The following is a 27,604-nucleotide window of genomic DNA, read 5'->3' on the forward strand; positions in this document are numbered from 1 at the left end:
AACACACCGATTGGTTACCTCCTGCATGAGCCCCAACCAGGGCCGGGGCCAGGGAGAAGCCTGCAACCGAGGTATGTGCCCTTGACCAGAATTGAACACGAGACCATTTGGTTCACAGGCTGCCACTCCTATCCACTGAGCTAAACTGGCTAGGGCTAGAAAGAAAACATTTAAAGAAAGTACACAAAGACTACTTTTTTCTTTAAAATTTTTTTTTTTACTTCAGAGAGGAAGGAAGATGGAGATACAGAAACATCTCTGATGAGAATATTGATCAACTGCCTCCAGTACACCCCACACCGGGCATGTGCCCTGACTGGGCATCAAACCATGACCTCCTGGTTCATAGGCCGACACTCACCCCTGAGCCACGCCGGCTGTGCCACAGACTTCACAGTCAGGTAACTGCGAAGTAGACGGTGGTGTTAACCCAAATAGGGGTCACAATGAGAAGGTATTAGATCAGCAATTTTCAGTCTTTTTCATCTCATGACCCACAAACACTACCAATATTCTGTGGCACACCAAAAAATATTTTTTTTTTTGCAGATTTGACAAAAAAATGTTAAGTATAATTTTGATTCATTCACACCAGATGGTTATTGTTGTGTTGACTGTAGTCATTTTTTTAAAATCATGTTCCTTCTTTTATGTATCAAAACTCATACTGAGCAATGAGTTCTGGGTTGCAAGAGGCTTTATTTTTAGCACCTGTATGTAGTTTTTGTCCACAAATTACAAAAACAAACACAAGTGCTATCATTTTTTTTTTGTTTTGACAATATAAAGAAAAAGAGGTCAGTGCCCCTGACTAGTCAGGTATTGCATTTAAAAATTTTTACGGCACACCTGTTGAAAATGACTGCATTAGATGAAGATGGGAATATTTATTTCATGTGTACTGTCTCTGAAATGCTCATAGAAGATTCTGAAAGCATGAACTAGAAAAGAGCTATAACCAAAACTTGTAAGGCAGGTAGGGTGGGGTATAGATGTGGTAAACAGCCACACGACTGTGGTTGAAGCCATGGCTGTCCAAGGAGAGAAAGAGGACCAGACCAAACACAGAGCTCTGGGGAAGACCCACCTTTCAAGAGGGAGAGAGGAGGAGGAAAAGAAAGGTTGGGCACCATTAGTGCACCCAAGGGTTGCCGTTCAATTCCGGTCAGGTTGCAGGCTCCATCCCCAGTAGGGGGCGTGCGGGAAGCAGCTGATAGATGTGTTCTCTCCCTCTTCTTTCCCCTCTCTGAAACAGCAGTTCTCAACCTGTGGGTCGCGACCACTTTGGCAGGGTCGAACGACCCTTTCACAGGGGTCGCCTAAGACCATCGGAAAACACATATATAATTACATATTGTTTTTGTGATTAATCACTATGCTTTAATTATGTTCAATTTGTAACAATGAAATTGGGGGTCACCACAACATGAGGAACTGTATTAAAGGGTTGCGGCATTAAGAAGGTTGAGAACCACTGCACTAAAAAATAAATAAAAATCTTTAAAAGGGAAAAGAGCCGAAACCAGTTTGGCTCGGTGGATAGAGCGTCGGCCTGCGGACCGAAAGGTCCCGGGTTCAATTCCGGTCAAGGGCATGTACCTGGGTTGCGGGCACATCCCCGGTGGGAGATGTGCAGGAGGCAGCTGATCGATGTTTCTCTCTTATCGATGTTTCTGACTATCTATCTCTCTCCCTTCCTCTCTGTAAAAAAATCAATAAAATATATTAAGAAAAAAATAAAAAATAAATAAATAAATAAAAGGGAAAAGAAAGGACTCAAAGACAGCAAAAGGGAGCTGTCAGGAGGCAGGAGCTCTGAACTGACTTAGGAATGAGGTCACTGGAATAGCTACATTGTCATCAAATCTTGGCTTTATACTGTAAGCAAGGTCTTGTTTATTAGGCTAATGGTGCTTTGGATCCGGAACTCAACAAAGCTGAATGCTCAGTGACATTAGCGATTGGATTGCTGTCTTAGTCCTTGGCATGAGTATCAACACTGCACTATTAGCTCTTTGATTGTCCAGTTTGGGTTTAACTTCTAGCTTATCCCAAGCCTCCAACTCACAGCGCCTTATGCATAGATGATGAATCCTAACTCTTTCAAATAATTAAGTGGCTAGCCTGGCCAGCCTGGCTCAGTGGTTGAGAATTGACCTATGAACCAGGAGGTCATAGTTCGATTCCTGGCCGGGGCACATGCCCGGGTTGCCAGCTCGATCCCCAGTGGGGATTGATCATTGATGTTTCTGTCTTCCTCTCCGAAATCAATAAACATATATTTAAAAAAATAATAATTAAGTGGCTAGAATCTTGTAACCAAGACAGACTCACGAATGACAGAAAATATAGAACTCTTCCTCTGGTTCTTCTTCCATAGCGCTTCACTTTATAGGCCATCCGAACCTGTAAAGAAGCACCTACTGACTAAACCAAAAACTTCTCACTCACCTCACTCCCAGGAACTGACATTATCTTAGGATCCTCCCTGTTACGTCATGTCAATACTCCTTGGTTTCATCATTAGAGCATTATTTCACTTGTCAGTACTGGAAAAAAGTGCTGGACAATGCTGAACTTAATTATTATCCAGTATTAGTAATTAACACAGTACAATCTAATGATAGAAAACAATTTATTTAATAAAAACTTCCAGTAATAATTGTTTAAAAAAACATGTGAGGTAGAAGTAATTGAGATAAATTAGAGCTTTCCCCCAGAAGATGGATACGCTAGGTTAAAATTGGTCACCATACACATCATTAAGTACTTTGAGATAATTATGTTTTACAAAACATCTTTATACAAAGAGAAAAATTGAGTAATACCCCAAAACAAAGGGGCATATGAAATTAATAGGTGAAAATAGGGACATACATTTTATATTTGTCATCAATTCAGCAAACAAAATTTCTAAAGAAGAATTATTTCCTTTTATATCAAAATCTACATTAGAATATTGAATGCTAAAAATAACAAGTGGGAGAGCAAAAGAGAATCAGAAATTGGGAAATAATCCATTGTAAAGTACTAATTTAAAAGACTATGTTTCTTCTGAAATTATTTTGGGGTATTATTTAAAATGAGAAAAATAAAATAAAAATAAAGAAAAAATAAAGAAATTAAGATGTTTTGTAACCCTGTAAAATACATAGGGAATATAATATTCCAGTAAATTTATTAAAAATAAAAAATAAAAGACTAGGTTTCAAATGAACGCTAGCTGGTTTGGCTCAGTGGATAGAGCATTGGCCTGTGGACTGAAGGGTCCCGCGTTTGATTCCAGTCAGGGGCACAGGCCCAGGTTGCAGGCTCGATCCCCAGTAGGGGGCGTGAAAGAGGCAGCCGATCAATGATTCTCTCTCATCACTGATGTTTCTATCTCTCTCCCTCTCCCTTCCTCTCTGCAATCAATACAAATATATTAACAACAACAAAAACATGTCTGACACCAGAAGGCAAAAGTCAGGGGGGGAAAAACTGAAAAATGGCCTTTTGATCAGGGACCTCAAAACACTGAAAAAACAGCCCGGCCTGTGTGGCTCAGGGGTTGAGAGTCAACCAGGAATCAAGAGGTTCCCGGGTGGTCAGGGCACGGTTGCAGGCTCCATCCCCAGTAAGGGATGTGTAGGAGGCAGCCAGTCAGTGGTGTTTCTCTCATCAATGTTTCTTTCTATCCCTCTCCCTTCCTCTCTCTCTAAAAATCAATAAAAACAAAGTTTAAAAAAAAGAAAATTATAAATATATATATATATAAAATGTACACCTATGTTCTCATCACAAGATTGTGCTTAAGTGAAAAAGAAATCAATTTTATCTCTATTTCAAATAAACAAAATACGATAAAAATCTACAAAATCAAACTAATCCTGAAATTTTAGGTGTCAGATCCGAAAAGAATCCATTTCTAAAGCAGGTAAACATTTAGCACATTCTTCTTTTTTTTTAAATATTTTTTTATTGATTTCAGAGAGGAAGGGAGAGATAGAAACATCAATGATGAGAGAGAATCATTGATCGGCTTGCCTCCTGCACGCCCCCTACTGAGGATTGAGCCCTCAACCTGGGCATGTGCCCTTGACCAAACCCAGGACCCTTCAGTCCACAGGCTGCCATTCTATCCACTGAGCCAAATGGCTCAGGCAGCAGATTCTTTGCAGGTCACACAAAAACACATACATAGTACTATAAATGTAGACTTTTCACAGTTTTGAGTACACCTATACTGAAAAAATAAATAGTGCTAAATGTGGTGATACAACGTTATGTTTAACAACATTATACAAAAAAAAACAAAACAAAGAACCCTGGAACTTTGAACAAAGTACATTTACATCATTTCATACCTCGGGATAAGAGTTATCTCCACCACCTAACCAGGCACTGACGTTACAACATGCCCCAATTACTAACAGTAGGCAATTGCTAGAGATCACGATGCTCGATGAAAAATGCAAGGAAAACAGTGCTCCATCATCTTTGAAAATCACCCAATATATAACAAAGACTTTCATGTTCTCCTGATGGAAGATCAGTGATGTAAAATAAATTAAGGAAGATATATTTAACACACTATATAATTACATTAAAAGATTTGTGACATTTAGTATTTTATAATTTAGTTTACAGGACTGCTAAAATAATTACAAAGATTTTTATGGCATTCTTTGGATATCAATGTACTTAAGCAATATGGTTTATGATCTCAGCCTAACATATTCATATAGATGTATTTTTATGGTAAATCCTCAGAGGATATTTTTTTCCATTGATTTTCAGACAGAGTGGAAGGGGGAGGAGGGGAGAGAGAAACAAGGATGTGAGAGAGACACATCAATTGGTTGCCTCCGCATGCACCACAACCGGAGGCAGGGATCAAACCTTCAACCCTCAGTCCACGGGCCATTGCTCTAACCACTGAGCAACCTGGCCAGAGCATATTCATATAATTTTTTTTTAATATATTTTATTGATTTTTTACAGAGAGGAAGGGAGAGAGATAGAGAGTTAGAAACATCGATGAGAGAGAAACATCGATCAGCCGCCTCCTGCACATCTCCTACTGGGGATATGCCTGCAACCCAGGTACATGCCCTTGACCGGAATCGAACCTGGGACCCTTCAGTCCGCAGGCCGACGCTCTATCCACTGAGCCAAACCGGTTTCGGCCATATAATTTTTTTTAAAGATAATCTATTTTTGCCCTAACTGGTTTGGCTTAGTGGATAGAGCATCGGCCTGCGGACTGAAAGGTCCCAGGTTCAATTCTGGTAAAGGGCATGTACCTTGGTTGCAGGCACATCCCCAGTTTGGGGTGTGCAAGAGGCACCTGATCGGTGTTTCTCTCTCATCAATGTTTCTAACTCTCTATCCCTCTCCCTTCCTCTCTGTAAAAAATCAATAAAATATATATTTTTTTAAAAATAAATAAATAAAGGATAATCTATTTTTGCCCTGGCCGGGTGACTCAGTTGGTTGGAACATTCTCCCATACAACAAAATTGCTCAGTAGTTAGAGCACTGGTCCTCAGCCTGAAGGGTGTGGGTTCGATTCCTGGTTAAGGGCTCGTACCTCTTGCAGGTTCAGTGCCTGGCCCCCAGTCCAGGCACCTGCAGGAGGCAACCAGTCCATGTTTCTCTCTCACATCTATTATGTTTCTTTCTCCTCCCCTGCCCATTCCTCTCTCTAAAATCAATAAAAACATATCCTCGGGTGAGGATTTAAAAAAAGATTTGTTTTTTAAAATAAATGAAAATATGACAAGAAATACTTCTCCTTTTTTTCCCCCTCACCCAAGGATATGCTTCTTATGGATTTAGAGAGAAGGGGGGAGAGAGAGGAAGAGAAAAAGAGAAAGAGAGAGAGAAATATCGATCAGTTGCCTCCCAAATTGCCCTGACCGGGAACCAAACCCCCAACCCAGGTATGTGCCCTGACTAGGAATCGAACCCACCACCTTTTTTTTTTTTTTTAAATATATTTTATTGATTTTTTTACAGAGAGGAAGGGAGAAGGATAGAGTTAGAAACATCGATGAGAGAGAAACATCGATCAGCTGCCTCCTGCACATCTCCTACTGGGGATGTGCCCGCAACCAAGGTACATGCCCTTGACCGGAATCGAACCTGGGACCCTTGAGTCCGCAGGCCGACGCTCTATCCATTGAGCCAAACCGGTTAGGCCCCGGCACCTTTTGGTATACAGGTGGATGGATGTTCCAACCAACTGAGCCACACCAGCCAGGGCTCCATTTTTTAATATAATGCTTTGTCCTAGATTTTTTTTTTTGAAGTTTATAAATTGGGGTGAGAGGACCCAAAAGAGATATCCAGTTTTCCTAGATGTGTCTAGGAATCATTCACCCTGTTCATGAGGCAACAGATCAAGTCCCTTTTCTTCCCCTTTCTCACTTCACAAACTACCCTTCTCCATCTTCTTCATTATTTCACTTGTTGCTTAAAATTACTTCCTGTGAATTGTTTTCTCTCTCCCCTTTGTAGAATCAAGACCTTTGAAATATGCACATGGAAAACACAAGACATGGAGTTTTAATTCACACAAGTACATAGCAAAGTACTCAGAATAGCACAATCAAATGTGACCATGTAGGAAACGAAAAGGATATTAATTTTTCTGAGTTGAGATGACAAAGTAGCTTCCCCAGCGGCGGATAGCGGGTCAGTGAGGACACACATCCCAGGAGAATCAGCTTATGTTTGGCTCTGGTTATAGCAACATTAAGACGTCGCCAGTCTTTCAAGAGTTCACCGAGCTGAAAGAAACAGAGTTTCCCGTTATTTGAGCTTTCTTATCTATTTGAGTTGGTTCTGGCAAGGAACACAATTTGTCTGGAACTATTTTATTACTTTTAACCAAGAGGAGGTAAAAATGTAAAACAACAAAACCAAACCGGGAATTATCTATAAATCGGGAAGTATGTCTAAGGAAGCCTTTGTGGTTAAAATGCCCCAAATGCAACAGCCAAGAGGTGGGAGCAACTCCATGTGTGTCCATGGATAAATGGATAAGGAAACTGTGGTATATGTATGCAAAGAAATATTTTAAAAATATATATATTTTATTGATTTTTTACAGAGAGGAAGGGAGAGGGAGAGAGAGTTAGAAACATTGATGAAAGAGAAGCATCGATCAGCTGCCTCCTGCACACCCTCTACTGGGGATGTGCCCGCAACCAAGGTACATGCCCTTGACCGGAATCGAACCTGGGACCCTTCAGTCCGCAGGCGCTCCATCCACTGAGCCAAACTGGTCAGGGCATGTCTGCAAAGGAATATTATTCAGCCTTTAAAAGGAAGGAATTCTGCAGCATGCTAATGAGCCAAAAGTACATTATTCTAAGTGAAATAAGCCACATGTGAAATGACAAATATTATATGGTTCCACTTATATAAAGTAGCTGGAGCAGTCAAATTCACAGAGACAGAAATTAGAATGATGGTTGCCAGGGGCTGGAGGGAGGAGGGATGCAGGAGTTGTTTGTTATTCGTGGGCACAGCGTTTCTGTTTGCAAACAAACAGAGTGGCCACCTGCGGCGCAGCCGTGAGAACATGCTGAACACCACCGAACGAGACGCTTAACAACAGTTAAGGTGGCACATTTTATGTTCCGTGTCTTTACCATAAGTTCCTAAAAAAAGAGAGGAAAAAAGTGTCCCAGAAAAATCAGCAGAAAAAAAAACAATGAACTCACAGTTCCATCTTTATTACTTCTAACAAACGATACTAGAATGATACTTTTGTCTCTTCCTTGGTATTTGTCTACTGTGTTCACTTCAACCATCCCAACAGAAGAGTGTGCCAATAAATCATTGATGATCTTTAACTGCTGCCTGTATGGTGCAATGATACCAATATCAGAGGGATTACATCCAGCCTAAACAGAAAAGGAAACAATTCAAAATTTAAACTCTTGATTTTTGTTATTTAAGTTTACTAAATTTATTTAATTAAATGTTTACTACATAATGTGCCCAATTGATGTTTATAATAGATATTCCTATCACGAGGCGTAAATACAATTATTGAATTTGTTCTAAATCGACATTTACATTTCCTGAGATGAAACAATTTCCTCAAATATTGCTCCCTTGATTTTTAGCGGCTCGTGGCGGAATAATGGTTTGCATGCCACTAGCACAGTGCCGCCACACAAAAGGAGTACAGAGAAATACATTTCGCTCTCTGCCAGCCCCTACCTGAAGCTTCCAATCCCCAACCACACTGGCTACAGCACTGTACTGACACAATCAGAACTATTTGATGTTACAAAAAGTTATCCTAAAAGGAAATCCAAAATGCCATAATAAAAAACTAGAGGCGCCGAGACACGTTTGGCTTGGTGGATGGAGCGTCGGCCTGCGGACTGAGAGGTCCCAGGTTCGATTCCGGTCAAGGGGCGTGTGCCTGTGTTGTGGGCACATCCCCAGTGAGGGATGTGTGGGAGGCGGCTGATCGATGTTTCTCTCTCATCGATGTTTCTGACTCTCTATCTCTCTCCCTTCCTCTCTGTGAAAAATCAATAAAATATATATATATATTTTAAAAAACCCAAAAACTAGAGGCTCAATTCACGAAATTCATGCAAGAGTAGGCCTTCCTGGCGCTGGTCTCCCTGGGTGGGATGCCTTAGGTAAGAGTGATAAAAGGAACGCCTGCTGTGAGGCCGCCCGGGGAGGCCTGTTTTCCCTCCTTCACTGAATCCACATGGCAGTTCTGGGAGAAAGGTGCTGTCAACCTCAACTTACAGACCAGCAGGAATAGCCAGGAGGTGGAATGCATCGCCTCCGCCCACAGTAGGGCCTGCTTGGTGGGAAGGAACTGAGAATCTTGTCTTATTGCTGTTTCTCAGGGCCTGTTGTGTCCACTTGAACTGGCTCAACTAGGAAAAGTACACGTTGATACCGCTGAGGCTTCCTGGTCACAGGGGTCACAGATGGACCGCTGAGGGTTGGAAGGATCATTTCTGGGGCTGGAAGGCTCCTTCCTCCTCCTCTCCTGGGGCAGGTGGTCCCTCCCCACCATCCCCACTCCTTTCTCTGCTCCGTTCTCCTGCCTCTTTCTGCTCATCTGTCTTTGTTTATTTATGGCTTTTCTGCTCTCTCCCCCCCACCCCCCCCAAAAAAGAGTAGGCCTTCCTTCCCCCGGCTGCTGGCACCGCCTTCCCTCTGGCACCCGGGACCCAGGACCCAGGCTTCCCTCTGGCCACCAGCAGGCATCTGGGACCCGGGCTCCCCGCACAGTCCCGGCTTCATCCGGAAGGATGTCTGGTCTAATTAGCATATTACACTTTAATTATTATAGATTACATGTCTGAGATAAATTTTCTCAAAATTAAACAATCAGACTTCCGTCCTCTTAATAAACAAAGGCAAATGCTACTGTATCTTAAGTTCCTTACATTCCAGCATCCTATTACATTGCAAATATTAATTTGCCCTCAAAATAAAAGTATAAATTACCTTAATAAAAATTGAGGTCAGGAAAACTATGAGTTTGGCTTCTGTTATATTGCTCACACCACTCTTTTCAACTTGTTCTGGTGCTGGAACCTAAACAGAAAAATATGCATCCTGCTCATAAAACAATCTCTAAAGTTAAGAGCATACAGGTAGCTATAGGGACTGCACTGCCAGTTGTAGAGACACATGAAAAATTTCCTCATCCTTTAACAAAAATGAATGCAATTATTCGTTTTCAGAAAGCCATCCAGAAGCAACCATCTTAAACATACCACAATTCAGGCTGAAATTTCTATGAATGGGACCACACAGTGGGCTTCACCTGCTTTACTTTGCAATCCCCTATTTTAAGGAATCAAAGGCCAGAAAAGACAAGGAACTTGCTCAAGGTCTCACAATAAATCATGGGATCAGGAATCAAAACTGAGATCTGGCCCTGGCCAGTGTTGCTCAGTCGGTTGGTTGGGCATAATTCCATGCACCGAACACTTGCTGGTTCTATTCCTGGTTGGGGCACATGCCTGGGTTGCACGCTCATTCCCAGGAAGGGATGTATAGAAGACAGTCGATCAATGTTTCTCTCTCACATCCCTCTCTCTCTCCCCCTCCTAATCGCTCTAAAATTTAATTTAAAAATCTTCAAAAGCAAAAAACTTAGATCTGGCTCTAATATCTGTGCTCTTTCCATTTTCTTGTTGCCTTTTATACAAACAATGGAGCAGATAAAGTTCCCCAGGTTCGACAATACCTGGTAAAACTCCCCAAGTACTATTTCGCTCCTACACGTCCCTAATTAACCTCCATTATTATTATTTATTAATTTTATTTATTATTTTTTTACTTTAGAGAGGGAGGAAAAGAGAGAGAGAGAGAGAGAAACAATGATGTAAGAGACCAACTGGGATTGAACCTTGGTCACCCTGATGGGAATCAAACCTGTCACCTTGTGTAGCCGGCATGGCTCAGTGGTTGAGCACCGACCTATGAACCAGGAAGTCATGGTCTGATTCCCGGTCAGAGCATATGCCCAGGTTTCGGACTCGATCCCGAGTGTGGAGCATGCAGGAGGCAGCGGATCAATGACTCGCTCTCATTAATGCTTCTATCTCTTACTCCTCTTAAGTAATGTTTAATTAATGTTTCTATCTCTTACTCCCTTCCTCTTTGAAATCAATAAAAAAAATATATAAAAACAAACCCCTGCAACCTTCTGGTGCATGGAATGATGCTTCACCCAACTGCGCCACACCGGCCAGGGCTAACCTTGATTACTTTCAATACAACTTATTTGGGATCCTGATGCTAAGAAAGAAAAAGCCTGAATAACAAAAATAAAGAACTTGAGTCATTACTGGCGAGGTAAACAATGGTAAGTTATAACTAATACATTGGCGTTGTGGTTTACAAAAGCAGTCGTTTGTGATATTACCTTATCTGAATAAATTCCCCAGAATCTGCCTGCCCTTAGTTGTTAATTCTTGACCCTGAAGTTCTCCGGGCCATTATTCAAGAGAATGAAGATCCCAGCAGGTGTGCACAGTGCAGTGACACCTGTTTTTAACAATCGGCTAACTCCATCCATCTTAATAACAAATGGCATATTTTAGAGTAATATGCATATATATAAGTAGCCACTATATTTTTATTTGAACTTATGAAAATATTTCCGAATCAATGCTGAGAAACACTATATAAAAGCAAGTTATAGGGATGTAGGGTCAAAACTTTGTTCTGAGAACTAGAAATATTACTGGTAAGTCATTTAAGACCTTGTGAAGATTTTCGTTTAATGGCGAGTTTGTAAAGAGGTGTTTTTTGTTTTTTTGTTTTTTAAATATATTTTTATTGATTTTTTACAGAGAGGAAGGGAGAGAGACAGAGAGTTAGAAACATCGATGAGAGAGAATCATCGATCTGCTGCCTCCTGCACATCTCCCACTGGGGATATGCCCGCAACCCAGGTACATGCCCCTGACCGGAATCGAACCTGGGACCTCTCAGTCCGCAGGCCGACACTCTATCCACTGAGCCAAACCGGTTTCGGCTGTAAAGAGGTTTTTATGTGCATATGTGGGGTCAGGAAGTACACAGGAAACCCCTCACTTTCGGCTCAATTGTGCCGAGAAACTAAAACTATTCTAGAAAAATAAAGTCTATTTTCTTTAAAGTCTTTAAAAGGACAAAAATTTATCCTATCTTCTATTTATTGGTAAACCCAGCCTTTGATAGCATCAATGCCAATTTCTTTTCTAGAACATGTAATTATACACTTGAGTTCATTCTCTAGCTTTCCTACTTCAAAAGTCAATTTTGACATCTATTGATCCTCAGAAAAACCTCCCCCAATGATACTGGATCTACAAAAAAAAAAATTGTGTGTGTTGCAAAAGTGTGTGAGAGTATACTAGTTTTAACTGATAAGCTCTAATGAAGCTTTTTTTTTTTTTTTTTAATGAAGCATTTGCTACTGAAAACAGGAATTTATAAATAGTAGGATAAAAGGAGAAAAACTGAAAGGGGAAAAGAAGTTTGGTTTCTTACCTGGTCTGTATTAAGAAAACAAACAGGATTGTTTGGTTCAAATGCTCCGATCAGCCAAGGATTTTCAGAATAGTCGGCATAAAATTCCAGCTCCAGCTTCACGTCTTTAAAGTTGGGCAGGTTTATCACCGCACTGGCCACTTTGTCGGATCCACATTCCAGCTTTCCCTCATAGGTCAGCTTATTACTTAAGGACATGATTTTACTAAGGGATGATAAAAACAGTTTGTCTCGGCAGATGGAAACGCACATGCACATCACTCGAAGCTGACACTGGTACAGTACCTGTTCATTCTGTACTGCACAGTTAACTGGACGACAGCGTTTTTATTCCGCTCCAGCCTCTTGAACAAGCTTTCACTCATGCCAAGAGCTCTGCCAACATAAACGCGGGCCTGTCAGTGCACTGTGACGGTCCCTTAGGGAGAATCCAGTTTACAATGAAAACTTCAGCGCCTGCTTACCGTGCCTCACGGTTGAGCACCAGGGGAGGAAGCTGCTGGTGATCCCCCACCAACACAAATCTCCGTGAGAAGAAAAGTGGCCCCAGGCAAACTGGCTGGCTAATTTGAGAGGCTTCATCCACAATACAAAAATCAAAAACTTTACGAGAAAATATTGGATGGTTTATTCCCATACATGTTGTTGCAACTATAAGCTAAAAACAAAGAAAACTGATCAGTTATTTAATATGTCCAAGAAATGTAATTTCTTTTTTTCCCCATTTTTGAAATTAAAATATATTAAAAAGATTTTGCCCCCAATAACAGGAACACCCCAATATTATTTAATTCTGAGACATAGCATGTAAAAATATTTTTTACTACATATTGAAAAAAAATCAAGTAAATTTTCTGGACATTATAACAATTCTCAAATTTACAGATCAAAAACAGCTCCAACAAAAGCCAAAGGAACAGGAATGGGAAGCCAAGTAGACAGAAAGCTTTTATACAATAACCACTCTAGCCAAACACCACAGAAAAAAACTGTAGCCCTAGCTGGTTTGGCTCAGGGGCTAGAGCATTGGACTGTGGACTGAAGGTCCCGGGTTCTAGAAAAATAGAGGTCACAGTCAAGGGCACATGCTCAGGTTGCGGGCTCAATCCCCAGTAGGGGGCGTGCAGGAGGCAGCCGATCAATTATACTCTCTCATCATTGATGTTTTTATCTCTCTCTCCCTCTCCCTTCTTCTGAAATCAATAAAAACAAAATATTAAAAAAAGAAAAGAAAAAACTGTGGCTTCATCCCCCACTGATGCTAGCAGAGACCTAATGGGGGGGCTAGACTCCAACTGTCCCTAGTTTATAAGGCTCCCCATTCTTGATATGACCAAATTGTAGAAACGGAGAACAGTTAAGGGGTTTCCAGGTTTAAGCAGGGATGGGGTGGGAAAGAAATGGGTGTAGTTATAAAAATGCAACATGAGTGATCCCTGTGGTAATGGACTAATTATTCTGTATCAATGTCATCATCCTGGTTGTGAGTTTACTACAGTTTTGTAAAATGGTAAACATTGGGCAAAGGATATACACGATCTCTGTATTATTTCTTATAGCTGCATGTGAATCTATAATTATCTCAAAATAATTCTCAAAAACTTGAAAATAACTGGCATATACTATGGAAGACAGTATGGAGCTTCCTCAAAAAACTAAAAATGGAACTCCCATTTGACCCATTGATCCCACTTCTAGGAATATATCCCAAGACCAGAAACACCAATCAGAAAGGATATATGCACCCCTATGTTCACAGCAACACAATTCACCATAGCTAAGATCTGGAAACAGCCTAAGTGCCCATCAGTAGATGAATGGATTAGAAAACTGTGGTACATCTACACGATGGAATACTACGCTGCTGTAAAAAAGAAGGAACTCTTACCATTTGCAATGGCATGGATGGAACTGGAGAGCATTATGCTAAGTGAAATAAGCCAGTCAATGAAGGAAAAATACCCTTAAGCTGAGGGGTCTACACTAACTCCAGGTCGTGAGTGTCAGAAGTGTTGTGAGGGAAGCAGAGTTTTCCTTTACTAGGATATTTTAAACTAGAAGATGAGATCCCTGAATAATAAACCAAAAACCTCATTTCCGTTCAGAAGCAAGCCAGCAAACTATAAATTAGTAAATTGGTCCTGTAGTTTACATGAATTAATCATGTGCAAATTTGGTCAGTGTGACTGAATTTCCCAGAGTGCTGCTTCTCCCCAGTCTGGCTACAGAAATTAATATCAGCATTCATATACCATGCTGTACTTACATGGCTATTGTAGAGTTCTTCTAGAAGTGCTAAGGATTTAATGGACTTTGATCTGCAAATTTCCTCCTCTGTAAATTTCTGGATATCTGGATGTACCTTCTGAGTCTGACCCAAGCGCAAAAATCCTATTTTAAACTTCGCTAACTTCAAAAGAATATTGTCAACAGCAGAATGAGTATAACTGGTCAACAAAACACTAAAACCACAGGCATACAGAATTCTTACCTAAAAATGAATAAGAGAAAGGAAAACGGCATTACTTTTAATTCCAGACCATTTTTAACATGCTTATGTTTTTCTAACAGAATTAGGAAACTTAATAGGAAGCATATCTAAGAGTTGAACCAAATAACTTTTTTGAAATTATAAGGCCAAAATGTTTTATGAAAGTATTATGGAAAGTAATAAAACTGAATACATATGAACTTTCAATTGGCATACAGTATCAATCAATAAATATTTGCTATCATCATTATCATTAATCAGTAAATTACTACTCAGAAATTTACCAATGTGGAAAAAAAATCCAAGAAAAATCTATTTTAACCACCTCTATATAATTTATCATTTTTTTAAAAGGAAAACATACAATGATACATATACCACCAACATAAAGAGACCTTAGACAATCCAAAATGCAAGAAATCTGCAACATGATTACAACTATTGGTCATTTAGCTTTTCTATTTCTCATGTCATTCTACAAAGGTAATTTGAAATAAAGGCATCTCGAGTTAATATTCAGCTTTTTAAAAATATATATATTTTATTGATTCCACTAGAGATTGAGCCTGCAACCCAGGCATGTGCCCTGACTGGGAATTGAACCATGACCTCCTGGTTCATAGGTTGAAGCTCAACCACTGAGCCACACCAGTCAGGCAATATTCAACTCTTTTGATCTCAAACATCACACTCTCTGAACAAAGGAGAAGCTGATTTACATATTTAGTTTCTAAGCAAAAGAGCAATGACCTTACAAGAGTACATATTGTAGTGGTCTTTCCTGTTCCAGGCATGCCCACGATGAGTGTGTAGTCTTTGGAAAGAAGTACCTTTTTCATTGCTTGCCTCTGAGGTTTATTCAAACCTACATTTAAATGTAAAAATATCAGAAAAAAGTATATTGAATTTCAATGAACAAATTCACTATTTTGTAAGAATAGCAGCCTCTATTCAAGTTTCTCCAATACATCTTTGCAAAGCAAGAAAGTATGGTGATGTTAAAAAATATATGTAAACTACTTCCAAAGAGACTGTGTAATAATTGTAACTGCATATAAATCATTAAAACATTAGACTGTAGGTTAAATTATAAATAGAACAAAAAAAATTGGAAGAGGACATGCTGATTATAGCTTACCTTTTAGAATAGAGGCAACTGTGTCCTTCGTATCATGTGGAAGAATGGAACTGAGGTAGGAAATAAACTGAGGTTCACGAAAGTCAATAATTAAATCTCGAAGTTTTTGGCTGAAAAGAAAAAAATGCTTTCAGTAATATTTCTTAGGAAAGTGGGGTAAAATTCAGATTCATTCACTGTTACAAACCTGGCATCAGTATTTTTCATCAATTTAGAAAGATTTCCTAATGGGGTATCTATATCACAATTTTTTTCTTCCTGGTCCAATCTGAACAGAGTTGATTCTGGGAGTACTGACAGGTTCCTAAAACAGCAAAACAGATGCACATGAATGTTTTTCACTTAACATAGTAAGTTGGCCTGTACAAGAAAAATATTACTATCTGCTAAAAGAGTAAATGGGCTGCCCTCGCTGGTTTGGCTCAGTGGATGGAGCATCAGCCTGCGAACTGAAAGATCCCAGCTTCGATTCTGGTCAAGGGCACATGCCCAGCCTGCGGGCTCAGTCCCCAGAGGGGAGCATTCAGGAGGCAGCCAATCAATGATTCTCTCATCATTGATGTTTCTCTCTCTCCTTCTCCCTTCCTCACTGAAATAAATTAAAAAAAAAATATTTTTTAAAAAAAGAAAAAAGAGTAAATGGGCCAAAATATCTATTAAAATGGATACCATTTCCATTGAGTTACCCAGAAGTCATTGCATCCCAGTCACTGATCTCCATCCATTAAGAAATGGTGACATTTGCCTGCACTTCAAGCAGGGAAAGCAGGCAGTATAAGAAGGAGAAGATATGGATGTTGACGAACATGGATATTAGACTCTGCCCCCAAATTTTATAGCAACTATTCTATTTACTTAATACTTTCCTTTAAATCAACCTGTTTGTTTGAACTGAGATAAATATACTTTATATCACAACTATTAATGAATAAATTATTTTTTTTTAAAGGGAAAGAACAAAATGGTGAATGCCAGAATGCTAAGGAGAAATGCCGGGGTTCTTGTTCCAGCATCTAGAAGGGGTCAGCAATCTGGAGAAGGGGCCGTGTGTAACTTAAAGAGTCCAGAGACGAAATACAATTTTGAAAGGCATTGGGGGTCAGAGGAGCCTAACTAAAAGGAGCTAAGATTTCCTCGTCTCAGGACCCCATGCTTTTTATTAACATAAATTGTCCTGAGGCGAGGCAGAGATATACACTTCAAAGGATTAGGGTTTTGTATACACAGTCCATTGTCAGAATTGGGGGAATTAGCCTACCACTGTTCAGGAGTTTGGCCAGTAGGAGGCAATAACACACAAATTAAGATGCCCTGAGCTGTCTGGCAGCAAACAATCATCCCTTTTCAGGTTTGGGGAAATGCCTTTAGTCATTCCCAACAGGATTACAACATATGTGACTCAGCCCCTGTTGAGTCCCCAAGTTCCATCAACCTTTTGATGAAACCCTTGCAATTATGACATGCTAGAATTGGCTTCCAGCAGAGAAATAAGCTACATATTTAACACAGGCTATCTATCCTGCCCACAGGACATGTGGTTGTGAGAATGAGGTAGGACTATGTCCACATTAGCACTATGGGACGTGATGCACTAACGAAAAGTTCAGCCGTTTGGAAGTCCCTCAAACGTCAAACACGAACCTAGCACGTGACCCAGCAATTCCACTGTGACTTATCTACAAGGGCAATAAAAATATGTTCACATAAAAATTTGCAAGTGAATATTTATAGTAACACTAGCCATAACACCCAAAAGTGAAAACAATTCAAATGTCTATCAGCTGGTGAATAAATGAGCAAAATGTGGTCTATCAATGTAACAGAATATTATTCAGGCATAAAAAGAAATAAGGTTGCCGAAACCGGTTTGGCTTAGTGGATAAAGCGTCGGCCTGCGGACTGAAAGGTCCCGGGTTCGATTCCGGTCGGGGGCATGTACCTGGGTTGCATGCACATCCCCAGTAGGAGATGTGCAGGAGGCGGCTGATCGATGATTCTCTCTCATCGATGTTTCTAACTCTCTATCTCTCTCCCTTCCTCTCTGTAAAAAATCAATAAAATATATATTTAAAAAAAAAAAGAAATAAGGTACTAAAGGGGAACAAAAAGAAATGAGGTACTGATAAATGCTAAAACATGGATGAACCTCATAAACATGCTAAAAGAAGCCAGACCAAAAAATAAAAATAAACAACCACCACATGTTATGTGGTTCTATTTACAGAAATATCCAGAAGAGGTCCATCCATAGAGACAGGCAGCAGAGCAGCAGTTGCCAGGGGCTTGAGGGAGGGAGAGTAGAAAGTGATTGCTTAACGGGCACATCTTGTAACCAGACAGAGGTGCTGGTTGCACAATACTGTGACTGTGCTACATGCCACCGAACTGTGCATTTTAAAATAATTAATGGTCAATTCTATGTTATGTGAATTTTACCTCAAATTTTTAAATAAAGAAATGAAGTACTGATATATACTGGTCCATGAAAATGAATCTCAAAATAGTAGGCTAAAACAAACAAAAAGACTAGGGTAAATGAAAAACGCCAGTCACAAAAGGCCACACACTGTGCGCTCCCGTTACATAAGATGTTCAGAACAGGTAAAGCAACAGAGACAGAAAGGAAACTGGTGGTGTGGTTGTCTAGGGCTGGAGGAGTGACTGCTACAGGGCACAGGGCTTCTTTATGGGGAGATGAAAATGTTCTAAAATTGATTTTGGTGATGGGTCTAACTCTGAACATACTAAACACCATTGAATGATACGTGTAGAATGGGTGAACCTGCATGGTATGTGAATTATATCTCGTAAAGCTGTTCTCCCCCACCCCCCCCAAAAAAGGAAGCATTTCATTACCTGTCTAATAAGCAGGTTACCGTTGTCGCGTTAATCTCTTTCACGTATCCCCTAGACAAAGCAAAGAGTGTTCTCTCTTCTCCACTTAAAATAATCCTGTCACCTGCCATTAGGTTTGTGACAGGCATGGCACCATTTTTTCGTTGGAAATTATGTAAATACTGTCCGTCACAAAGTGTCTTTACATGTTCTGTTCTAATCAGGTTTCCAATGCAGTTGCCACTTTGCTCCCTATGGAATAGAAAGAGAAAGCTTCCATCTATATCACATATATAAACACTATATTTGTAGTTTTCCCCACTTTTCTTGTTCATTGGGCCCCCCAAAACTCTAATGCTAATACTGAGTCTGTCATTTTCACATGTTCCACAATCCACACTGAAATTTTAGGAATGCTCCTGGCCGGCGTGGCTCAGTGGTTGAGCGTCAACCTATGAACCAGGAAGTCACAGTTCAATTCCCAGTCCAGGCACATGCCTGGTAGCGGGCTCGATCCCCAGTGTGTGCAGGAGGCAGCTGATCAATGATTCTCTCTCATCATTGATGTTCCTATCTCTCTCTTCCTCTCTGAAATCAATAAAAGTATTTTTTAAAAAATAAAATAAAATTTTAGAAATGCTAAGGGAACATTCTATTAGCTTGGAAACAATCTCCCACCAATAGGCCGCTAGACAAGTGCTAGGGAGCACCTCCCGTGTTGCACGCACAGGCTGGGACCTCTGAGCAGCCTGTGTGTCAGCACTTTGATCCTGAAAGGACACCCTCACCCCGTGCATCACATCACAAAAGACAAACAGTGAGGACCCATTCCTAAATCCTATTTCTTCAGTGTTTACATGAGGATTTATAATTGCTGTTATTAAAATAATAGCAAGCAAACTGATAATTCCACTGCTTCTAGGAAATAAATATTGAGCATTTACAATCTCGCAGGCACTACTATTAAACACTAAACAACTTCAGAAGCTTTTTGGCATGTGCACTTGACATAGTCACTGTACTTTTGTAGTCTATGTGTAACTACTCAAACATTCTCCACTGTGATGTTTTCAGTGTTAAAGTCTAGTATTAAGGAAATAATGATCCAATTATTTCTAAAGTCACATAATTATCAATATTCATTCTGGAAAGAAACAAGTAGATGAAAAGTAACTAAATATTAAAGAAAAATATAATGCAAAGATATACAAAACTGCAACTTTACAATTAACTTGGAAAAAAAATGGATCTCACAAAATACAAGATTGACCAACAGTAGAAAATATAAGCCTGTATCAAATAACTTATTTAACTTTATTTAAATACATTAAATTTTTGCCTGGCCAGGGTGGTTCAGGGCCCACCCATGAACCAAGAGGTCAGGACACATGCCTGGGTTTAGCCCGATCCCCAGTAGGAGGCATGCAGGATGCAGCCAATCAATGATTCTCTCTCATCACTGATGTTTCTCTCTCTCCCCTCCTCTCCTTCCTTCTCTGAAATCAATAAAAATGTATTTAAAATTGGACTTCCTGAGGCATATTTTTCCTTCTGAAAATAGCTAACAATGGTGCTCTACTCAGAAACAATTCATTGACAGCCATCCGGAGTTAGCATGAATATATGAAACTGCGTGTCTTTAGCACACAATATAACCAGTGTTTGTCACGAATTCCAAATGCCATTCCACTGATCCAAATTACTGAAGTCTGACTGTGTTCAATGTAGTACTTACATTTCTGATGAAGAAGTCAACCATATATTTTGGTTATTTTTTTTATTATCCTTTGATTTTGACTCCAGAGTTAACATTAGACACCACAGGCTGAAATACTCCAAGTGTGTGACCTTGAGGTGCTGGGTTTCCTCTTTTATTTTGGCCAGCATGCCAATCGGGGCTGAGCTGCCATCCATCTGCTGTTCCACTGCTCTAAAGACAAAGCTCCAAGTGAGACATGTGTATAAAACATTTTGCTGGCTATGAAATGAGATACTTCTAAAATAAGTACGTATAGTGATGATCATCATAACTTCAAACCACAGACTCTAATTTTCTTTAAAAGTAATTTCAATATTCTACGAGCCAAATGGTTTTTCACGAAACAAAATGCTTAAGAAACTCAATACTGCATTATTTTGCCTTCAATGGCGGTGCCCCTAACAACTACTTGGTACAGTCTAGTCTTCATTCTTATGGGCAGCAAGTTTTGGCTTTGTGTACAACTGCATTTCTCAAAGTCCCAGTATTTGTAGAGCCAGCTCTGTGCCACAGGAAAACCAGCATAAAAACTAGGAGAATTATCTGGAATTTCATTTTGCTTAATGCTAATTTCTAAATTTTTATATAGAAGCCAATATCTCATAGGATAGCCTACAAAACACTGAGAATAAACACAAGATTTCACAACAATATGCTTATAGTAAAGGCCCCAACTTCCCATGGTTCACAGTCTTCTCCCATTAAGAGACCCTTTGATACAATAGTTTTAAAAGTTCTTTCTGTGAATTTTCAGGCTGAATTAGAATTTGGGTTCTGATTTGAGCTTGTCTAGTCTGTATTTAACATCTAACTACTTTTTTGTGTCCTTTTGCTGGCCTATGAAGGTATAAATACAAATGACTGTTTATAAGAGCTAAAATTTCCCACATGTAATAAAATAGACATAAAATTCAAGGCCACTGGATCATACCAAACTTTGTGTCTGGAAGAAACATTTTCCCTGTTTTTTTAAACTACAAAAGGCCTGAAATTAAAACAGCAACTAAGAAGCGAAAGACTTCTTAAAACACCATTTAAGTTGTACTCAAAATGCCTGTGCTACATACTGATCTTTCTTAACCAAAGTTCAAAAAGCATTCTATTGTTCCCCAAGGAAATAGGCTTGTTATAAAATACTAGAGGCCCGGTGATCCCTAGGCCTGGCCAGCGATCAGGGCCAATCAGGGCCTTCCTTCCCTGGCTGCCAACTGCCGGTGGGGGTCTTCCTTCGTTCTGTGCCACGCCCTGGTGGTCAGAGCATGTCATAGCGCGAGATCGAACTCCCGGTATCCCAATTGAACTCCCAAGGGGACTCTTTGCAATTAGCCTTTTATAGATATAGAAGATGAACTGTGGCCCTAGCCAGTCTAGCTCAGTGGATAGAGTGTCAGCATGCAGACTGAAGGGTCCCGGGTTTGATCCCAGTCAAGGGCATGTACCTCGGTTGCAGGCTCTTGGCCCTGGTCGGCAGCATGTGGGAGACAACCGATTGATGCATCTCTCTCACACTGGTGTTTCTGTCTCTTCCTCTCCCTTCCACTCTCTCTAAAAATCAATGGAAAAATATCCTTGAGTGAGGACTGAACTGTGTTTTTTTTCCTAGTTCCTTCATTTTACAAATACACACAGAAAAGAATGGCTATAATGAAATCATCAATGCCAGGCCAGCCAGCAATGTTAAATCATTTTAAGTTGAGTGAATACTTAAATGAAATTAGTATTTTTGGAAGACAGTGTGTTTACCTGCTATAAAGAGCACAGTTACCCACTTGTGAACAGTATTTACAGGTTTGCTGTTCCTCAATTATTTGTGGCAAAGGAGTAAGCTCTGTCTTCTCCTTTCCAGTAGCAGGTTTGCTAATACGGTGAAACAAAGAGAATGCCATCTGGTTTCTTAGTTTTAATAATTCTATGGGGGGAGGAAGAAAAAAGAAAAATTAATTAATTAATTACTTAATTCTATGGGGGGGGAAGACAGATGTCTTTTAAGAATTAAACTTATATATCTTTTCCATTGCATAAATAAAACTTCAGATTTTAAAACATTTAAAAAAGTAAAGAACAACGTTCATTTTTCCCTCTACACTAGAATAACCACTGTTAACACTTTAGTATAATTCCTCCAATTTTTGTTCACTTGATAAATTCTTTCAAAAATCATGTATCTCATAATTAGTACAAATTGTGAAGTTGGTGCTTTATTCGCTGAATGCTAAGGATAAATACAACTATCTAGAGTATAGGGTAGAAAATTTAAAATAAAGTTTTATATGATCAAATTTTAAAAAGTTAGTATTTTCAACTCTACTGTATATTGTTAAAATTCTTTTTAAAAAGTACCATAACTACAAATTAAAACCTGTATTAGGCCTCGCAAGTACAGTGAGCTACTGTCAGGTTAAACACAGGTACACCTTGTCTCATTGGGCTTTGCTTTATTGCACTTCTCAGATTTTGTGTGTTTTTTACAAATTGAAGATACCCAACACCAGCAAAAAGATTATGACTCGCATGATGTCTAGCATTTCTTAGTAATAAAGTATTTTTTAATTAAGGTATATATGCTGTTTTATTAGACATAATGCTACTGCACACTTAATAGACTACAGGATCATGTAAACATAACCTTTATATGCACTAAAAACCAAAAAATTCGTGTTACTCGCTTTACTGAGGTGATCTGGACAGTACCCACAGGTATGCTGTATGTATCACTAACAGTTGAAGGGGGAAACAAACAAAACCCAGAGAAGTAAAAATGGAAGAAGCAGCTCAACCTCTTTTATCAAGATGTTTGGCAGGCACAGGGTACATCTGGCCGGTCTTGAGGTAGAGGAGCAGGCCAGCCTCCGGATCAGCTCTTCTCTCTTGACTCAGCAGTGTATACAGAACCAGCTGTGACAACAGTGTACATTTTGTCAAATAAAACCTTAACTTTCTGCTTTTCCATATGTGGTTTGCAATCAATACATACTATAATTTTAAAATCAAAAGGTCAATTAAGCTATTTTCATTTTGAAAATTACATTGATTTCAGAGAAGAAGGGAGAGGGAAAGAGAGACAGAAACATCAATGATGAGAGGGAATCACTCGGCTGCCTCCTGCACACCCCACACTGGGGATCAAGCCTGCATCCCGGGCATGTGCCCTGACCGGGAATTGAACCCGGACCTCCTGGTTCATAGGTCGATGCTCAATCATTGTGCCATGCCGGCCAGGTTGCACTGATGTTTTCTGAAAGGTATCCTGTGTAGATGTTACATGAAAACAACAGCTCCATGGTAAATTAGGTTTAGGAAATATTAGGTTAACCATAGCTGACACAAATCATATTAAGACTTCTCAGAAACTTTAATAGGCTAATGTGCATCATTATATCTACAAATATACTTGGTTTCCCCAACTTACATGACCAAGGAATTCTTTTTTTAGGAGCATCTGTTTAGACTGTTAGTTTGGCAACATAAACTTGCCAATATTATCTGACAAGTTCAGAGGTATTCGTTGCTGGAGAAAACTTTCTGCCGTAGCCACGTTTATCTATATATGTAAAAGGCTAAGCAACTGGCCACCAGGGAGCAGACGCTCAGCGCAGGAGCGACAGCAACTTTGCAGAGTGCCTTCTCGCACTCTGGGACCCCTCAGGGGATGTCAGACTGCTGGTTTTGGCCTGATCTCTGCAAGCCAGGACGAGGGACCTGACCTGCCAGAGGGACCCCGCTCACTCTGCAGACACCCTTCAAGCCCTGGCGCTGCCCCGGGTGTGGCCAGCCAGAGAAGAACTGCAGGAGGTGGGCTCCAGGGCATGTCCGGCCCTTCTCGCCCAGTCCTGCTCGCCAGCCACCTTCTAATGAACTTCCTTTCAATGTGCACAAATCTGTGCACCGGGCATCTCGTCTATGCATCAGACAACTGGAGTACTCTGAATGTATCACAAATTGAAACGTACTATATGAAACTCAACCATTACCTAAATTGAACCAAAATATATAAAGCAGACTACATTTTTAAATCTATAAATATTCAAGTTTCTCATTAAGATTTATATACCTGACTTCGGTGTTCAATAGAATTTGATTCTTTTCCAGTTTTAAGTTCCAATGGCATTATTTTATATTTTGTTTTACATCCTCGATGAATTTTCACACCAACTGTAACATCTATCTTGCCCTTTAATCCAAACCTAGGGGACCAAATGCTTTCTTCAATATCCAATGACTTTATGACTTCAATATTACATGCTGCATTATTGTTACTACCATCACTTGGCCTAAAAACAAAACACAAAAACACTTCATTAGAACACTTAGCTCACTTCTCATCTGCTACCATTGATTTTTCACTGCACTCAGTGAATGTGGGGATGGAAAAGGGTCTCTATATCTTTATAGCAGTGGTTCTCAAAGTGTAAGCACTGGCATCATCTGGGAACTTGTGATCAATGCAAATTCTCAAGCCCCACTCCAGACCTACTCAATCAGAAATATTAATGGGTGAGGCCCAGCAATTTGTTTAACAAACTCTCCAAGCAATTCTGATGCACACTCAAGTTTAGGAACCACTGTCCTCTAGGCTCCAACTAATGTATATACATTTTCTTGTATTTGTCATCTGTCCCTTTCAGGTCACTGCTATTGCAATCTTCCCAACTCAGCCTTTACTTCCTCAGGCCTAGATTACTGCACGTCTCGCTACGTGAACTGCTGGAGCCACAATACCAATCTGAATATTCTGATATACAATTATCACACAGATTGATATATAATTGCTTGCATGTGGTTGCACCCTAGGTAGCAACGGATGTGTTCCTTCATGTAACACCATATTAACTTGGGTAAGAATGAGTTTGATCATCCAACACTTACACCCCTGGGACAATCCTGGAGAGACGAAAATAAGTTTTAAAGCCTTTTACATTTCTCTTATCTAAGATTTACTTATTTTTAGAGCAGTAAGTCATTCTACAGAAGAAAATTCTGATAATGGCTAACTTTTATTAATCCTGTTTTAGACTCTAAGCCATATAAAAAACTAGGTCTAACATAATAGATACAGAGGCAGAGCTGCCTCAAACAGATTGTCAAACTGCAGCGGGAAGGCCGGGGAGGGTTGGGGGGCAGGAGGTAGGGGGGTAAGAGATCAACTAAAGGACTTGTATGCATGCATATAAGCATAACCAATGGACATAAGGCACTGGGGGATAGGAGAGGCTAGGGGACTGTCTAGGGTGGGGGGATAAAATGGACACATATGTAATACCCTTTGTAATACTTTAAGCAATAAATAAAAATAAAAAAAATAAAAAAACTAGGTCTAACAGAAATCTTACATGAAAAGGATACATTTTCTAGTAATAAAGCATTTCATATCATATAAAAATGGTATTTAAAAAGTATAAGAGCCCTGGCCAGTGTGGAAAGATACTCAGGACTGTAATTTGTAAAATAAGCAAACAAAAAGGCTAGTTGCAATAACTCAATCTTTAAAAAGATTTAATTCAAAATACAGAACAGAATCCTGGTCTAAACATATGAACCAGATAATCAAAATGGGTTTCTTACAAAGAGAGCTGCATCTGCGGGAAGTCAGTTGAAGTGTATTTCTGCATGAAATCTCCAGCCCACTTAGAAAAAGAAGGAAGATACTCTTCTACTTCTTGTTTTACTTCATCTTGATTCAAATTTAAGCGGTACCTGGAAAGTAAAACATTACATGTAAAAGCTTAAATATGAAAACAGTGAAAAGGACAAAGACATCCAAATAAGCAACCCAAGTACCTATGGACTAAAAGGTAAACCAAGTGTGGGCTATACGCACAAAGGGTTACTATTCAGCCTTAAAAGGGGGGAGAGCAGAGCCTGTCAGTCCTCTGAAAGAGCTGGGCCAGCAAGGAAGACAAAAGGAGCAGGCCACTCTGCCAAGAGCAGCTCCTGAGCACGCCAGGAACCTCAGCTTGAGAGAGAAGCTGAAATCCCTCAAGCCAGGGAGCAACTGCTGACACATGTCCCAAACGATCCCACCTTCCGTCTGACAGAGGCAAAGGTTATCCTTGCAAAAGACTGTTTGAGCTCTGGCAGCTTCCAGTCGGTAACAGAGGATGTAGGTGAGAATGTGGGGAAACAAGGACTCAGGTATTGCTGGCAGAAATGTAAATTGAAGCAATGCCTATATAGAGCAATTTGGCAATACATATCAAAACTTTTTTATTTATTTATTTATATTTATTTATTTTTTAAATATATTTTATTGATTTTTTACAGAGAGGGAGGGAGAAGGATAGAGAGTTAGAAACATCGATGAGAGAGAAACATCGATCCGCTGCCCCGTGCACACCTCCTACTGGGTATGTGCCCGCAACCAAGGTACATGCCCCTGACTGGAATCGAACCCAGGACTCTTCAGTCTGCAGGCCGACGCTCTATCCACTGAGCCAAACCGGTCAGGGCAAGGGTGGTCACTTTAGGTGTCTGAGTTTGCAAGGCCAGGCCTCCACACAGACCTTCCCAGAGAAGGTCAGGTAGATTAGCATGTGGCCACGCCCTCCCTTTTTTTAAAATATATTTCTTTATTGATTTCAGAGAGGAAGGGAGGAGAGAGAGAGAGAAACATCAATGATGAGAGAGAATCATTGATTGGCTGCCTCCTGCACGCCCCCCACTGGGGATCAAGCCTGCAACCCAGGCATGTGCCCTTGGCCGGAATCGAACCTGGGACCCTTCAATCCGCAGGCTGACGCTCTATCCACTGAGCCAAGTTGGGCAGGGCAATATCAAAACTTGAAGTGTACCCAGACTGGGTCCTGAGCAGGAGGGGGCAAGATGCTAGAAAGGACATTACTGGGAAAAACTGAAAATGTGGACAGATCAGATAAAAGTATTCTATCTATGTTAAATTTCCTGAAGTTGGTAACTGTGCTGTGGTTACATAAGAGAAAATCCTTATTCTTAGGAAATACACACTTAAATATACATCATGGTTCTTTACTTCTAGGACATGAGCCCTGAGCCCACCAGGCCCAGCATCAGCAAGAACGTGTCATGAGCAAAGTCCTCAGCCAGTAACAGGCTGCCACGCCGGGCACTGAGGCCCCACACCCAGCTGTCACCACCTGCCTGGCCCGTCACCACAGCCAGGTTAGGGAGAGAGGCCCGAAGGAAGAGTGAGCAAGGCCAGCTTTGCCCACTGCAGTGGGGGCCCCAGGATGTCCAGGGCCCTCCTCAGCCTGCTCTACGGCCGGTGTCTTCATGGTTTACAGCCCATTATGTATTCCATGATGAATACCACTTAATCTTAGAAAAAGTAAACACACACATACACACAACAGGTGAATACGAGTAAGGAGTATATGGATGTTCTCTG

The 27,604-nt window shown here is 40.2% G+C and overlaps 1 protein-coding gene and 1 non-coding gene across 3 annotated transcripts in view; both read right to left on the bottom strand.

Annotated features, from left to right (window-relative positions):
• Window positions 1–635: 635 nt before the first annotated feature.
• LOC118670375 lies at window positions 636–758 on the bottom strand. The gene has a single exon (XR_004972284.1). It is a non-coding gene; the product is annotated as a small nucleolar RNA SNORA40 (small nucleolar RNA).
• Window positions 759–2,348: 1,590 nt separating this feature from the next.
• Window positions 2,349–27,604, bottom strand: part of DNA2 (DNA replication helicase/nuclease 2) — a 35,674-nt gene continuing 10,418 nt past the window's right edge. Inside the window, exons 5-22 of one of the 2 annotated variants that reach the window (XR_004972211.1) lie at window positions 25,807–25,938; window positions 24,296–24,515; window positions 23,022–23,139; window positions 21,988–22,153; window positions 20,221–20,415; window positions 18,507–18,737; window positions 15,838–15,954; window positions 15,651–15,760; window positions 15,268–15,377; window positions 14,288–14,512; window positions 12,486–12,679; window positions 12,307–12,396; window positions 12,022–12,226; window positions 9,481–9,570; window positions 7,713–7,895; window positions 6,627–6,773; window positions 4,347–4,539; window positions 2,349–2,406 (exon numbers count right to left, since the gene is read on the bottom strand). Coding sequence is in view for 1 of the 2 variants with exons in the window: in XM_036336908.1 (XP_036192801.1) it covers window positions 4,474–4,539; window positions 6,627–6,773; window positions 7,713–7,895; window positions 9,481–9,570; window positions 12,022–12,226; window positions 12,307–12,396; window positions 12,486–12,679; window positions 14,288–14,512; window positions 15,268–15,377; window positions 15,651–15,760; window positions 15,838–15,954; window positions 18,507–18,737; window positions 20,221–20,415; window positions 21,988–22,153; window positions 23,022–23,139; window positions 24,296–24,515; window positions 25,807–25,938 (2,599 nt within the window). In the remaining variant the exon portion in view is untranslated. Of the gene's footprint in view, window positions 2,407–4,067; window positions 4,540–6,626; window positions 6,774–7,712; window positions 7,896–9,480; window positions 9,571–12,021; window positions 12,227–12,306; window positions 12,397–12,485; window positions 12,680–14,287; window positions 14,513–15,267; window positions 15,378–15,650; window positions 15,761–15,837; window positions 15,955–18,506; window positions 18,738–20,220; window positions 20,416–21,987; window positions 22,154–23,021; window positions 23,140–24,295; window positions 24,516–25,806; window positions 25,939–27,604 lie in introns of those variants that run through there. The other variant, XM_036336908.1, reaches the window with a different exon arrangement.

Source organism: Myotis myotis, unplaced genomic scaffold (assembly GCF_014108235.1).
Source record: "Myotis myotis isolate mMyoMyo1 unplaced genomic scaffold, mMyoMyo1.p scaffold_m19_p_15, whole genome shotgun sequence".
Classification (NCBI taxonomy): Eukaryota; Metazoa; Chordata; class Mammalia; order Chiroptera; family Vespertilionidae; genus Myotis; species Myotis myotis.